Below are 16,054 nucleotides of genomic sequence, written 5' to 3' on the forward strand. Positions count from 1 at the left end.
GTGAGAACGGAGTGAGAGAGAGATGGGTGGAACGGAGTGAGAGATCGGAGGAGAGGAGATAGAGAAAGACGTAGATGGGGAGAGAGAGATGGGGGAAAGGAGCGAGAGAGATGGGAGGAGATAGAGAAAGAGGTAGAAAGGAGAAGGTTAGAGAACTGTTTCAGACCACTTGTTTCTCTGACTCTGAATAAACCTGATAACAGTGTGTTTGGTCTCACCTGTGATTTTTCCATTGGCCTCTGAGGGGGGCTGCCAGTTGACTATGATGGTACGTGGTTTCAGCTCCTTGCTCACCACAGTCACATCTTTGGGGGACGAGCTGGGAACTGTGAAAGTCAAACAACAGAAAGTCAGTATGGGAACAAGGCCATTAATGAGGGAACGCTTGGCTTTGACATCAAATAGGGGCTGCTTATATTAGTCCTGTTTGACACCTGTACCAGTGTGTGTAACCTGTACCAGTGTGTGTAACCTGTACCAGTGTGTGTAACCTGTACCAGTGTATGATGAAATGGAAAAGTGTTTTTTGCATATCCCACTTCCCCTGAGACACCCTCAGCGAGTGGGGTCACGGCATGGGATCAGACATTATTGACGGCGACCCGGGAGCAATTAGGGGTAAGTGCCTTGCTCAAGGGCAGATTTGTTGATTTTTCTTTTGCCTCTGGGACACGAACTAGCAACCTATACGTTACTGGCCCAATGCTCTAATCACTAGGAGACCTGCCGCATATCACAGAAAAGCAGTCAATGACAAAACGCCCACTACAATCAGCTTTGACAGAACCAGGATATTCTGTGTAGTCATGTTAAAAAACACAAACTTCACTGAAGATGCTTCCATGTGTGTCTGTGTGTGTACTCGGTATGCCTGTGTATGTGTGCTCTTACTGGTCTCAAAGGTGGTTCCCTGGGCCGTCATGCTCCAGGTGCTGGTCCTCCGGCCCTTGGTCACCATGACAGAGAACTCATAGAGCGTGTTGGGCTTCAGGCCCGTCACCATGTGGCTCAGGTTGGTGGTGTTGGCCGTCTGAAAACACACGCAGGCGTGCGCACACACACCCGGCACACCCACGCCCACCCACGGCACACACACACCCACGCCCGCCCACACACACCCACGGCACACACACACACCCACGCCCACACGACACACACACCCACGGCACACACAGAAAAACAGCTCATAATGGAAGGTACAGACTTTGACCACAAAGTGGCACTCAAGACCAACAGAACTAGAGTGCTTCAAAGCAGAAACCTGCTCCATGCATCTTTAACATAAACAGCCATGAATAATACATGAACTTCACAAAGTATTCACACCCCTGGACTTGATCCACATTTTGTTGTTACAGCCTGAATTTAAAACGGATTACATTGAGATGTTTTGGCACTGGCCTAACACACCAGAGTGTTTCCACCCCATAATGTCAAAGTACAAATTCATTAAATGAAAAGCTGAAAGCTTGAAAGTCTAAGTATTCAATGTCTTTGTTATGGCAAGCCTAAATAAGTTTAGGAGTAAAAATGTGCTTAATAAGTCACATAAGTTGAAAGGACTCACTGTGTGCAGTAATCGTGTCTAACATGATTGTTTAATGACTACCTCATCTCTGTACCTCACACATACAATTATCTGTAAGGTCCCTCAGGTCGGCAGTGAATTTCAAACACAGATTCAAACACAAAGACGAGGGAGGTTTTCCAATGCCTCGCAAAGAATGGCACCTATTGGTAGATGAGTAAATAAAAAAATATATTGAATATACCTTTGAGCATGGTGAAGTTATTAATTACACTTTGGAATGTGTATCAACACACCCAGTCACTACAAAGATACAGGCGTCCTTCCTAACTCAGTTGCCGGAGAGGAAGGAAACCGCTCAGGGATTTCACCATGACAATGGTGACTTTAAAACAGTAACAGAGTTTTAATGGCTGTGATAGGAGAAAACTGAGGATGGATCAATAACGTTGTAGTTACTCCACACTACTAACCTAAATAACAGAGTGAAAAGAAGGAAGCCTATACAGAATACAAATATTCCAAAACATGCATCCTGTACGCAACAAGGCACTAAAGTAATACTGCAAAAAATGTGGCAAAGTAATTACATTTTTGTCCTGAGTTTAAAGTGTTATGTTTGGGGCAAATCCAATACATTACTGAGTACCACTCTCCATATTTTCAAGCATAGTGGTGGCTGCATCATGTTATGGTTATGCTAGTAATTGTTAAGGACTGGGGAGTTTTTTGGGATAAAAAAGAAACTGAATGAAGCTAAGCACAGGAAAAATCCTAGAGGAAAACCTGGTTCAGCCTGCTTTCCAACAGACACTGGGAGATGAACTCACCTTTCTGCAGGACAATAACTTAAAACACAAGGCCAAATCTACAAGAGTTACTTACCAAGAAGACTGTCAATGTTCCTGAGTGGCCGAGTTGCAGCTTTGACTTAAATCTATAGTACTTCAAAATCTAAATGGCAAGACCCGAAAATGGTTGTTTTAGCAATGATCAACAACCAATTTGACAGATCTTGAAGAATTTAGAAAATAATACATGGGTAAATGTTATACAATCCAGGTGTGGAAAGCTCTTAGAGACTTACCCAGAAACACTTACAGCTGTAATCACTGCCAAAGGTGATACTACAAAAGTACTGACTCAGGGGTGTGAATACTTATGTAAATGTAAGCAACATTTCTAAAAAACGGTTTTCACTTTGTCATTATGGGTATGTATAAAAAAATATATATATATTTGATCCATTTTGAATTCAGGCTGGAACAACAAAATGTGGAGTAAGTCAAGGGGAGTGAATACTTTCTGTACATAAAAAATGCCGGATAAACTAAATGAAGGCGATTTACCCCAAAATAATACTTGAAACGTAGTAGATATAACATGAGACCAGTGGACACCATTTGAATAAAGACAAGATGACATGCAGCGATGAAAATACTTTATTAAGCCCATTTCCTCACTATGCCCAACAGACTGTCTAATCTAGTACCTGGATAGTCTTAGTCTCCTGGTGAAGGCCAGTTCAGGTCCTAGCTTTCTAAATAGCCTGTCCCAGTGATGCTAGCCACGTCCTGTAGTGTACTAAACAAGACAAATCCGTCATCCAGGATGTCACAGAGAGAAAAACATCCTATCCTTTTAGTTGAGTGGAGAGGAGCCATCTGTTTAATAATGTAGGTACACGCTGTGTGTGTGTGTGTGTGTGAGAAACAGGAAGGCATTTCTGACAGCTGGGACGAGCACATCAAGGTGAGAATAATTGTCCAGTGTGAACAATGTCTTCCTACAAAACAACACAGGGTGACTAACAGGTTTGAGGTCAATTCCATTTCAATCCAGCCAATTCGGGAGATGAGTCAAACTGTTAATTTCAGACTTGAAAATCTCCATTTATTTTCAATGGATTTTTAGCAATTCTCAAATTCAATTCACTTCACTTCCTGGATAGACCGAATTGAAATGCAATTGACCCCACCCCCTAATTAGCTCATTAGCATCACCTGGTTGTCCTAAATGTGTTGCATTGTGCCAACAGTGACTGCAGTCGCTCCAGACTAGCATTTAAGCCTTTAAGCATCTACATGAGCTTTCAAGAACCAGACTAGCCTTTTAGCATCTACATGAGCTTACAATAACCAGACTAACCTTTTAGCACCTCTATGTTGGGGGGAGGCAGGTAGCCTAGTGGTTAGAGAGTTGGGCCAGTAACCGAAAGGTTGCTGGATCGAATCCCCGACCTGACAAGATAAAAATCTGTCGTTCTGCCCCTGAAGAACGCAGTTAACCCACTGTTCCCCGGTAGGCTGTCATTGTAAATAAGAATTTGTTCTTAACTGTCCTTTTATTCTTTTTCTGCCCCCCCCCCCCGTCATACACCTAATCTTGTTGAGGGAGATAAGTAATGATCTTAATTGAGCTAGGGCAGGATGCTATAGCCTGGATGAGCATCTCTTACACCTAGTTGAAGGGTTTGTCTTTCTGTGTTGTATACCATACTCTGCCACATTCACAACCTGAGTGAATGCAGTGCACTGACTAATGACAGTGCAATCAATGCAATTTATTTGTTAAAGATATTCCCTTTTTCAGAGAGACTATAAACGTCAGTGCTGAACATCTCTGTTGTGTAGCATGTAGATGGAGAAGGACTGTGGCATGTAGATGGGGAAGGACTGTGGCATGTAGATGGGGAAGGACTGTGGCATGTAGATGGGGAAGGACTGTGGCATGTAGATGGGGAAGGACTGTGGCATGTAGATGGGGAAGGACTGTGGCATGTAGATGGGGAAGGACCTGTGGCATGAAGATGGGGAAGGACTGTGGCATGTAGATGGGGAAGGACTGTGGCATGTAGATGGGGAAGGACTGTGGCATGTAGATGGGGAAGGACTGTGGCATGTAGATGGGGAAGGACTGTGGCATGAAGATGGGGAAGGACTGTGGCATGTAGATGGGGAAGGACTGTGGCATGTAGATGGGGAAGGACTGTGGCATGTAGATGGGGAAGGACTGTGGCATGTAGATGGGGAAGGACTGTGGCATGTAGATGGGGAAGGACTGTGGCATGTAGATGGGGAAGGACTGTGGCATGTAGATGGGGAAGGACTGTGGCATGTAGATGGGGAAGGACTGTGGCATGAAGATGGGGAAGGACTGTGGCATGTAGATGGGGAAGGACTGTGGCATGTAGATGGGGAAGGACTGTGGCATGAAGATGGGGAAGGACTGTGGCATGTAGATGGGGAAGGACTGTGGCATGTAGATGGGGAAGGACTGTGGCATGTAGATGGGGAAGGACTGTGGCATGTAGATGGGGAAGGACTGTGGCATGTAGATGGGGAAGGACTGTGGCATGAAGATGGGGAAGGACTGTGGCATGTAGATGGGGAAGGACTGTGGCATGAAGATGGGGAAGGACTGTGGCATGAAGATGGGGAAGGACTGTGGCATGAAGATGGGGAAGGACTGTGGCATGTAGATGGGGAAGGACTGTGGCATGTAGATGGGGAAGGACTGTGGCATGAAGATGGGGAAGGACTGTGGCATGAAGATGGGGAAGGACTGTGGCATGAAGATGGGGAAGGACTGTGGCATGTAGATGGGGAAGGACTGTGGCATGTAGATGGGGAAGGACTGTGGCATGAAGATGGGGAAGGACTGTGGCATGTAGATGGGGAAGGACTGTGGCATGAAGATGGGGAAGGACTGTGGCATGAAGATGGGGAAGGCCTGTGGCAGCCTTCCCTGTGGCTCAGTTGGTCGAGCATGGTGTTTGCAACGCCAGGGTTGTGGGTTCGATTCCCATGGGGGGCCAGTACAAAAAAAAATGCATTGGATGAAATGGATGCATTCACTACTGTAAGTCGCTCTGGATAAGAGCGTCTGCTAAAATGACTAAAATATAAAAAAAATGTAGATGGGAAGACATGTGGCACGTAGATGGGGAAGGCCTGTAGATGGGGATGGCATGTAGATGGGGAAGGACTGTGGCAGGTAGATGGGGAAGGACTGTAGATGGGGATGGCATGTAGATGGGGAAGGACTGTGGCAGGTAGATGGGGAAGGACTGTGGTATGTAGATGGGGAAAGACTGTAGGAAGGAATGTTGGAAGGCCTGTGGCATGTAGATGGGAAGGACTGTAGCACGTAGATGGGAAACTGTGAGAAGGACTGTGAGACATTTGAACCTCATGTAATTAGTGGGTGGGATTACTTTACATTGATTCATTAGTGGGATAGCTGAACACACTGATGATTAGAATGGCATAGTGGTAGGATACATATAATATGCTGTGCTCTGATGACACCTTCTACTTTAAATGAACCGTGAGGGAATAATAAAGCTGTGTTGTTTTGAACGGGGCCCTGTGGGCAATGCTGCTGCGTCACCGTGACTGTACCTTGAGCTTGGTGTTGGCGGGGATGTTGGTCTTCCAGCGCACCGTGTAGTAGCGTGCGTCCGTGATCTTCTGGTTCTTGGGCAGAGAGTTGTCGGCCCAGGTCACCTTGATGGTGTCGTGGCTGAGCACCGAGGCCTGTACGCCCACGGGAGGTAGCATGGGGGTGGGGTCTGGTACTGGTGTGTATGGAGCATGGAAGAGTTCATACAAATCAACATCAGGGTCTATGGGGTCTGCCAGCAGTTACCAACACACCAGGTTCACAACAGATGGCAAACAGAACATGGTGCAAAAGAGGGAAGAAATTACAAACCAAAAAAGTGTGTTTTGTGGCGAGGTAAAAAAAAAAGCAAGACCGGTCAAAACGAAACGGGGTGGCGGGGTGGAGAGAGAGAGCGAGGGGGGTATGAATAAGGGTAGAAAAAATGTTAATGAGTTATTAAAATGAGGGAGGAGGAGAGGGGATTGGGAAGGGTGAAGAGAAAGAGAGAAAATTCTATTAGATCAACAGACATGGCTATTGGCTACATCAAGGTTTTCTACTGTTTATACAAGGGCTGTTGTCGATCAGACTTGGGTCAAATACCGATTTGTTGTCATGTATTTGATCCAGGGCTGTTGTGTTCAACATAATCAACTCACATTATCAACACTAAGTAAAGATGGATAATCACTCAAAGGAAAGCTACAACTAGAAGGAACGTGCAACAGAGTAATCTCTAGTAAAGGTCAACAGAGTAATCTCTAGTAAAGGTCAACAGAGTAATCTCTAGTAAAGGTCAACAGAGTAATCTCTAGTAAAGGTCAACAGAGTAATCTCTAGTAAAGGTCAACAGAGTAATCTCCAGAAAAGGTCAACAGAGTAATCTCTAGTAAAGGTCAACAGAGTAATCTCAAGTAAAGGTCAACAGAGTAATCTCTAGTAAAGGTCAACAGAGTAATCTCTAGTAAAGGTCAACAGAGTAATCTCTAGAAAAGGTCAACAGAGTAATCTCTAGTAAAGGTCAACAGAGTAATCTCAAGTAAAGGTCAACAGAGTAATCTCTAGTAAAGGTCAACAGAGTAATCTCTAGTAAAGGTCAACAGAGTATTCTCAAGTAAAGGTCAACAGAGTAATCTCTAGTAAAGGTCAACAGAGTAATCTCTAGTAAAGGTCAACAGAGTAACATTTAGCCACCTGACTTCAGAAAAAAAATTGAAAAGACAACAGTGCAACAGAACAACAAGATCAAAAATACAAATACCATACTGACTTACCACACCTTTAAAGAACAATGCTTTCTTTCATTATTGATAAGAAGGTCTCGGACTGCAAGGCTAAACAGTGACTGTGAATACAGGCACCACTTTACAGTGTCTCCGTGAATACAGGCACCACTTTACAGTGTCTCCGTGAATACAGGCACCACTTTACAGTGTCTCCGTGAATACAGGCACCACTTTACAGTGTCTCCGTGAATACAGGCACCACTTTACAGTGTCTCCGTGAATACAGGCACCACTTTACAGTGTCTCTGTGAATACAGGCACCACTTTACAGTGTCTCTGTGAATACAGGCACCACTTTACAGTGTCTCTGTGAATACAGGCACTACTTTACAGTGTCTCTGTGAATACAGGCACCACTTTACAGTGTCTCTGTGAATACAGGCACCACTTTACAGTGTCTCTGTGAATACTGGCACCACTTTACAGTGTCTCTGTGAATACTGGCACAACTTTACAGTGTCTCTGTGAATACAGGCACCACTTTACAGTGTCTCTGTGAATACAGGCACCACTTTACAGTGTCTCTGTGAATACAGGCACCACTTTACAGTGTCTCTGTGAATACAGGCACCACTTTACAGTGTCTCTGTGAATACAGTCACCACTTTACAGTGTCTCTGTGAATACAGGCACCACTTTACAGTGTCTCTGTGAATACAGGCACCACTTTACAGTGTCTCTGTGAATACAGGCACTACTTTACAGTGTCTCTGTGAATACAGGCACTACTTTACAGTGTCTCTGTGAATAGAAGTACTACTGTATGCAGCATTGCAACAGAACATTTACTATAGCTGAATCACAATAGGACTGTATATAGCGCTATGTCAGTCACAAGGACAAGCCTTACACTGATGCTGTGTTCAAACTCTGTATGTAAGACATGAAATGTGGGAATTATCCATCTGTTCATTGTTGCTCATGTAGCCTATCAGCGGATCTCGTGTGTCAAGGGCGAGGGATATTAAACGTCACAACTCCCTTTCATTGGCAACTTCACAAATGGATTGACTTGGTCTTTACCTATGAGTAATATAGTGATGTTTGATCTATCTGGGATTGATTAGATAAATTATGTCTGATCTATCTGAGATTGATTAGTGATGTCTGATCTATCTGGGATTGATTAGATTAGTGATGTCTGATCTTTCTGAGATTAATTAGATTAGTGATGTCTGTTCTATCTGGGATTGATTAGCATCATCTATGTCTGTGTTACTTAATGATATAGTTGCTCCCTACTGAATGTTACCCTGGTCACGTCTCTTTACAGATGGAGGATACCTCTCTATTGAATGTTACCCTGGTCACGTCTCTTTACAGATGGAGAATACTTCTCTACTGAATATTACCCTGGTCACATCTCTTTACAGATGGAGTTGCTCTCTACTGAATGTTACCCTGGTCACGTCTCTTTACAGATGGAGGATACCACCCTACTGAATGTTATCCTGGTCACGTCTCTTTACAGATGGAGTTGCTCCCTACTGAATGTTACCCTGGTCACGTCTCTTTACAGATGGAGAATACTTCTCTACTGAATGTTACCCTGGTCACGTCTCTTTACAGATGGAGAATACCACCCTACTGAATGTTACCCTGGTCACGTCTCTTTACAGATGGAGAATACCTCTCTACTGAATGTTACCCTGGTCACGTCTCTTTACAGATGGAGGATACCACCCTACTGAATGTTACCCTGGTCACGTCTCTTTACAGATGGAGGATACCTCTCTATTGAATGTTACCCTGGTCACGTCTCTTTACAGATGGAGGATACCTCTCTATTGAATGTTACCCTGGTCACGTCTCTTTACAGATGGAGAATACCTCTCTACTGAATATTACCCTGGTCACATCTCTTTACAGATGGAGGATACCTCTCTATTGAATGTTACCCTGGTCACATCTCTTTATAGATGGAGAATACCTCTCTACTGAATGTTACCCTGGTCACATCTCTTTACAGATGGAGGATACCACCCTACTGAATGTTACCCTGGTCAAGTCTCTTTACAGATGGAGGATACCTCTCTATTGAATGTTACCTTGGTCACGTCTCTTTACAGGTGGAGGATACCCCTCTATTGAATGTTACCCTGGTCACGTCTCTTTACAGGTGGAGGATACCCCTCTATTGAATGTTACCCTGGTCACGTCTCTTTACAGGTAGAGGATACCCCTCTATTGAATGTTACCCTGGTAACGTCTCTTTACAGGTGGAGGATACCCCTCTATTGAATGTTACCCTGGTCACGTCTCTTTACAGGTAGAGGATACCCCTCTATTGAATGTTACCCTGGTAATGTCTCTTTACAGGTGGAGGATACCTCCCTACTGAATGTTACCCTGGTCACGTCTCTTTACAGGTAGAGGATACCTCCCTACTGAATGTTACCCTGGTCACGTCTCTTTACAGATAGAGGATACCTCCCTACTGAATGTTACCCTGGTCACGTCTCTTTACAGATGGAGTTGCTCCCTACTGAATCTTACCCTGGTCACGTCTCATTACAGATGGAGGATACCTCTCTATTGAATGTTACCTTGGTCACGTCTCTTTACAGGTGGAGGATACCCCTCTATTGAATGTTACCCTGGTCACGTCTCTTTACAGGTGGAGGATACCCCTCTATTGAATGTTACCCTGGTCACGTCTCTTTACAGATGGAGGATACCTCTGTTATGTAACTAAACACAGTAACCCACTGTGAGCACATGTCCAACCACCTGCTTCCCTCACTACAATGTCCTCCAGGGGGTTGCTGAGGTGTGTGTACTCATTATGGACGCATGGTAAACACTGGTGTTGTGAGAGAGGCAGAAACAAGTGGTTCCCTGGCTCAAGTCGCCACAATGCCAACTAAACACTTCAAGATGGCAGCAATGAGCGGACTGGCCAGGCTTCGCTGCTAGCTATGTTACGCCATGCTCTGCGCCAGCCCTGGACTCCACATTTTGACCAGGGTCCAGCAGTAATTAGAAAAAGCTCTGGTCATTTGGTGTAGCCTACCTCCCCCAAACTCACCCCCTCTATCCAGCTCTCTCTCTCCACCCCGCTCCATTTTACAAGTCATTGTGCATGCTCATTATTGCACTGTTGTGTGTGTGTGTCTCTCTCTTTTTCTGGGAAGCATGGAGGTGGTCCAGGAAATACGGTGTGGTTTTAGGTGGCATGCAAACGGCATCTGTTTTACACTCTGAGAACTCTGTGTCTGCAGCAGTAGTCTGTACCAGCCTGGGTTTAGTAGCCTACAGTGCTCGGAATTAAATGTTCATACCTGTCAAAAAGAATACCCCCCTCCATGCATTTCAGTCAGTTATCAGATGCCACATATAGGAGAAGATTTTTATTCTGCTTTGGTTTGATTTATGCTTTATAAAGGAAAGTCACATTGAGATTGAAAATCTCCTTTTCAAGTGAGTCCTGCATATGTTTTGCACCAAGGTTATCTTCCCACTGGATATTTACTATAATACATCAGTCCCTAAACAAAACTCCTAGATTTCTTCCAACTTCTCCCAACTTCTTTTAAGTCAAAACATTATCTAGGTCAACCAGTCTTTTTATTTACAAACTTTTTCATCCAATGAACATGCTTGTGGAGCAACTCACTGGTGTATTCAAACTGCAGACTGTATTGGAGGGCTTTGGTTCTGTGTTGAGAGGAGAGCTGGATCTGACAGAGGGTTGCCAAAGCCACAGCAGGGGTGCACGCATATGCCTGTGTGTGTGTGTGTGTGTGTGTGTGTGTGTGTGTGTGTGTGTGTGTGTGTGTGTGTGGATTGCCCCCCTGCAGCATGCCATTTCAGTCATCCGGTATCCTGTCCCTGCACAGCAGTGCATGCTGGGATAGTGGAGTGCAAGTACAGACAAACTGGCTGATCAAAACGGAGAGGGGGTGACGAGGGGTTGGCTTAAAGTCGACATGGGTTCCCTGGGGGTGCCTCGACACAGGGTACAGACTACACTCCTAGTTCCCTGGGGGTGCCTCGACACAGGGTACAGACTACACTCCTAGTTCCCTGGGGGTGCCTCGACACAGGGTACAGACTACACTCCTAGTTCCCTGGGGGTGCCTCGACACAGGGTACAGACTACACTCCTAGTTCCCTGGGGGTGCCTCGACACAGGGTACAGACTACACTCCTAGTTCCCTGGGGGTGCCTCGACACAGGGTACAGCCTACACTCCTAGTTCCCTGGGGGTGCCTCGACACAGGGTACAGCCTACACTCCTAGTTCCCTGGGGGTGCCTCGACACAGGGTACAGCCTACACTCCTAGTTCCCTGGGGGTGCCTCGACACAGGGTACAGCCTACACCCCTAGTTCCCTGGGGGTGCCTCGACACAGGGTACAGACTACACTCCTAGTTCCCTGGGGGTGCATCTACACAGGGTACAGACTACACTCCTAGTTCCCTGGGGGTGCCTCTACACAGGGTACAGACTACACTCCTAGTTCCCTGGGGGTGCCTCGACACAGGGTACAGCCTACACTCCTAGTTCCCTGGGGGTGCCTCGACACAGGGTACAGACTACACTCCTAGTTCCCTGGGGGTGCCTCTACACAGGGTACAGACTACACTCCTAGTTCCCTGGGGGTGCCTCGACACAGGGTACAGCCTACACTCCTAGTTCCCTGGGGGTGCCTCGACACAGGGTACAGACTACACTCCTAGTTCCCTGGGGGTGCCTCGACACAGGGTACAGACTACACTCCTAGTTCCCTGGGGGTGCCTCGACACAGGGTACAGCCTACACTCCTAGTTCCCTGGGGGTGCCTCGACACAGGGTACAGACTACACTCCTAGTTCCCTGGGGATGCCTCGACACAGGGTACAGACTACACTCCTAGTTCCCTCATCTTACGGTTGTCAAAAAATGTGGCATACTCTACAGAGCTATGTTGAGCAGCGACTTCCTGCTAGCAATCATACTTTGTGTTCAATTGTTGGCATTTGGTATTGTGACCTAAATATCAGCTAATTGTCTGAGTAGCTGTCCTCGGATTAGAGAAATCTGGATTGGAGGATATTGCCTTATTATTCTCTGGGAGACAGGCCTGAGATGAGCAGGGACCACTTGTTTTGTGCAGTGATATTTGTGACAAAGGGAAAGTCAATTACCACAGAGAGAATGGCAGGTAAGAGATGCTCTGACAAGTTGATCCTAACGATCAGGTCTGATGGAAGGTAAACTGCACCATATGAATGCAGGAGGAATAATATATAATATAACATCAAGGCTCTAGTTGGTCAAATAAAAACACATTAGGTTTTAGTAAGCGTATCTCTGAAGTTATTTTGAGTCAAGCCACGTCAGGGTATATTTATTGATGGTGCTGGTGATGTAACATTGGTCAAAGACTAGTGTCAGATTCCTTTTTTAAGGGAGTTAAATGATTATTCTCACTCCCCACTGAAATATGGCATCAATCAGCCAAAAACGATACCAGCATACGTTTTTATGGATGAAACAATTACTTCATTAAAATAGCATTTCACCGGTCCAGTATGGAGGGTATCAGTGACCATCTCATTGGTAAGGCTATTTAGGGTGTGTCCATGAGACCGTTCTATTGCTCCAGTATTCAGGGTGTAGGGGTATGTGTAGGTGTCCTACCTGACTGTGGCCTGGTGATGGCGCTCTCATATACAGGGATCCCCTCCCCCACGTTGTTGAAGGCCTTCAGGGTTATCACATAGTGGGAGCTGGGGTCTGAGGGGGCAGGGAGAGAGGGGGCAGGGAGAGAGGGGGCAGGGAGAAAGGGAGAGAGAGGAGCAGGGAGCGAGAAGGAGAGAGAGGAGCAGGGAGCGAGAGGGGCAGGGAGCGAGAGGGAGAGAGAGGAGCAGGGAGGCAGGGAGCGAGGGGAGCAGGGAGCGAGAGGGAGAGAGAGGAGCAGGGAGGCAGGGAGCGAGGGGGCAGGGAGAAAGGGAGAGAGGGGCAGGGAGCGAGGGGAGCAGGGAGCGAGAGGGAGAGAGAGGAGCAGGGAGCGAGAGGGAGAGAGAGGAGCAGGGAGCGAGAGGGAGAGAGAGGAGCAGGGGGCGAGAGGGGGCGAGAGGGGGCGAGAGGAGCAGGGAGGCAGGGAGGCAGGGAGCAGGGAGCGAGAGGGAGAGAGAGGAGCAGAGAGGCAGGGAGCGAGACGGAGGGGGAGAGAGAGCGTTATGAAATAATGTAGCTAATCAAGTCCAGACTCCTGAGACCCTCTCCTCATAGGATCAGGATATTCATCATCTTGACAAAAGGTGAATATTGAAACCCAGTCTCTTGTTGGGATTTTAATGAAAAGCTAAATTATGCAACATTATCATAGTGATTCCCCCTAACCATGTTGTAATTACAGTAGGCTACAGGACACTATGAAGCACAGCCAGTCATGCAGTCAAAGACTGTTCAATCATGGTTCCACAACAACACACAGACAACCAAACAAATATGAAAACAGTCAAAAACGATCAACTATGATGACAACAACCCAGAGGGCAACAACCCAGAGGGCAACAACAGGGTGTGCTCACCTAGGTTCTCAATGCTGTAGTAGCGCTGCTTGTAGTCCACCTTGATGGTCTGGGCGTGGGGGCTGCCGATGCCATAGCCGATGGTGTAGCCTCGTACCACCATGTCCTGGTTCTCCGGCGGCGTCCAGCTCACTACAATGCTGTTGACCAGCGGGCGCACATGTAGCGAGCTGGGGATGTCCGGCACCCTGGACTCTGGAGGTAGGAAAACTCAGGGGATCAAACTTATATCAAATTATAACACAATAAACACAAATATAACTTGTGTTTAAAGCCTCTCCATATACTTTAGACTAGAATCAAGACAATAAACGACATTAAAACCAAACCATAAATATAAGGTAGCAGTGAGACCACATTAATAGAAGTCTTAAGAGGGTTTGAAGGTATTTATGATGCTTCTAAACCAACAAGTAAAAAAAAAACATGTTGGCTCTGAGCAATTCAGACTAGGTGAAAGTAGTCGAGGGATTTGACTGGTCAGTATATTAAGGGAAGAGGTAAGGATCAGGGCTGAGGTAGAGGGATTTGACTGGTCAGTATATTAAGGGAAGAGGTAAGGATCAGGGCTGAGGTAGAGGGATTTGACTGGTCAGTGTATTAAGGGAAGAGAGGTAAGGATCAGGGCTGAGGTAGAGGGATTTGACTGGTCAGTGTATTAAGGGAAGAGAAGTAAGGATCAGGGCTGAGGTAGAGGGATTTGACTGGTCAGTGTATTAAGGGAAGAGGTAAGGATCAGGGCTGAGGTAGAGGGATTTGACTGGTCAGTATATTAAGGGAAGAGAGGTAAGGATCAGGGCTGAGGTAGAGGGATTTGACTGGTCAGTGTATTAAGGGAAGAGGTAAGGATCAGGGCTGAGGTAGAGGGATTTGACTGGTCAGTATATTAAGGGAAGAGGTAAGGATCAGGGCTGAGGTAGAGGGATTTGACTGGTCAGTATATTAAGGGAAGAGAGGTAAGGATCAGGGCTGAGGTAGAGGGATTTGACTGGTCAGTGTATTAAGGGAAGAGAGGTAAGGATCAGGGCTGAGGTAGAGGGATTTGACTGGTCAGTATATTAAGGAAAGAGAGGTAAGGATCAGGGCTGAGGTAGAGGGATTTGACTGGTCAGTATATTAAGGGAAGAGGTAAGGATCAGGGCTGAGGTAGAGGGATTTGACTGGTCAGTATATTAAGGGAAGAGAGGTAAGGATCAGGGCTGAGGTAGAGGGATTTGACTGGTCAGTGTATTAAGGGAAGAGGTAAGGATCAGGGCTGAGGTAGAGGGATTTGACTGGTCAGTATATTAAGGAAAGAGAGGTAAGGATCAGGGCTGAGGTAGAGGGATTTGACTGGTCAGTGTATTAAGGAAAGAGAGGTAAGGATCAGGGCTGAGGTAGAGGGATTTGACTGGTCAGTATATTAAGGGAAGAGGTAAGGATCAGGGCTGAGGTAGAGGGATTTGACTGGTCAGTGTATTAAGGAAAGAGAGGTAAGGATCAGGGCTGAGGTAGAGGGATTTGACTGGTCAGTATATTAAGGGAAGAGAGGTAAGGATCAGGGCTGAGGTAGAGGGATTTGACTGGTCAGTGTATTAAGGAAAGAGAGGTAAGGATCAGGGCTGAGGTAGAGGGATTTGACTGGTCAGTGTATTAAGGAAAGAGAGGTAAGGATCAGGGCTGAGGTAGAGGGATTTGACTGGTCAGTATATTAAGGGAAGAGAAGTAAGGATCAGGGCTGAGGTAGAGGGATTTGACTGGTCAGTATATTAAGGGAAGAGGTAAGGATCAGGGCTGAGGTAGAGGGATTTGACTGGTCAGTATATTAAGGGAAGAGGTAAGGATCAGGGCTGAGGTAGAGGGATTTGACTGGTCAGTGTATTAAGGGAAGAGAAGTAAGGATCAGGGCTGAGGTAGAGGGATTTGACTGGTCAGTATATTAAGGGAAGAGAAGTAAGGATCAGGGCTGAGGTAGAGGGATTTGACTGGTCAGTGTATTAAGGGAAGAGGTAAGGATCAGGGCTGAGGTAGAGGGATTTGACTGGTCAGTGTATTAAGGGAAGAGGTAAGGATCAGGGCTGAGGTAGAGGGATTTGACTGGTCAGTGTATTAAGGGAAGAGAAGTAAGGATCAGGGCTGAGGTAGAGGGATTTGACTGGTCAGTGTATTAAGGGAAGAGAAGTAAGGATCAGGGCTGAGGTAGAGGGATTTGACTGGTCAGTGTATTAAGGGAAGAGAAGTAAGGATCAGGGCTGAGGTAGAGGGATTTGACTGGTCAGTATATTAAGGGAAGAGGTAAGGATCAGGGCTGAGGTAGAGGGATTTGACTGGTCAGTATATTAAGGGAAGAGAGG

The 16,054-nt window shown here is 46.2% G+C and overlaps 1 protein-coding gene across 1 annotated transcript in view; it reads right to left on the reverse strand.

Moving 5' to 3' along the window:
* Positions 1 to 16,054, reverse strand: part of LOC115203507 (neogenin) — a gene marked incomplete in the record, with an annotated part of 232,472 nt that overhangs the window by 8,681 nt on the left and 207,737 nt on the right. Inside the window, 5 exon segments of the mRNA XM_029768240.1 lie at positions 219 to 326; positions 892 to 1,030; positions 5,932 to 6,164; positions 12,826 to 12,921; positions 13,722 to 13,916. Of these exon segments, the coding sequence (XP_029624100.1) occupies positions 219 to 326; positions 892 to 1,030; positions 5,932 to 6,164; positions 12,826 to 12,921; positions 13,722 to 13,916 (771 nt within the window).

The sequence above is a fragment of the Salmo trutta genome, chromosome 12 (assembly GCF_901001165.1).
Source record: "Salmo trutta chromosome 12, fSalTru1.1, whole genome shotgun sequence".
In the NCBI taxonomy this organism is placed as follows: domain Eukaryota; kingdom Metazoa; phylum Chordata; class Actinopteri; order Salmoniformes; family Salmonidae; genus Salmo; species Salmo trutta.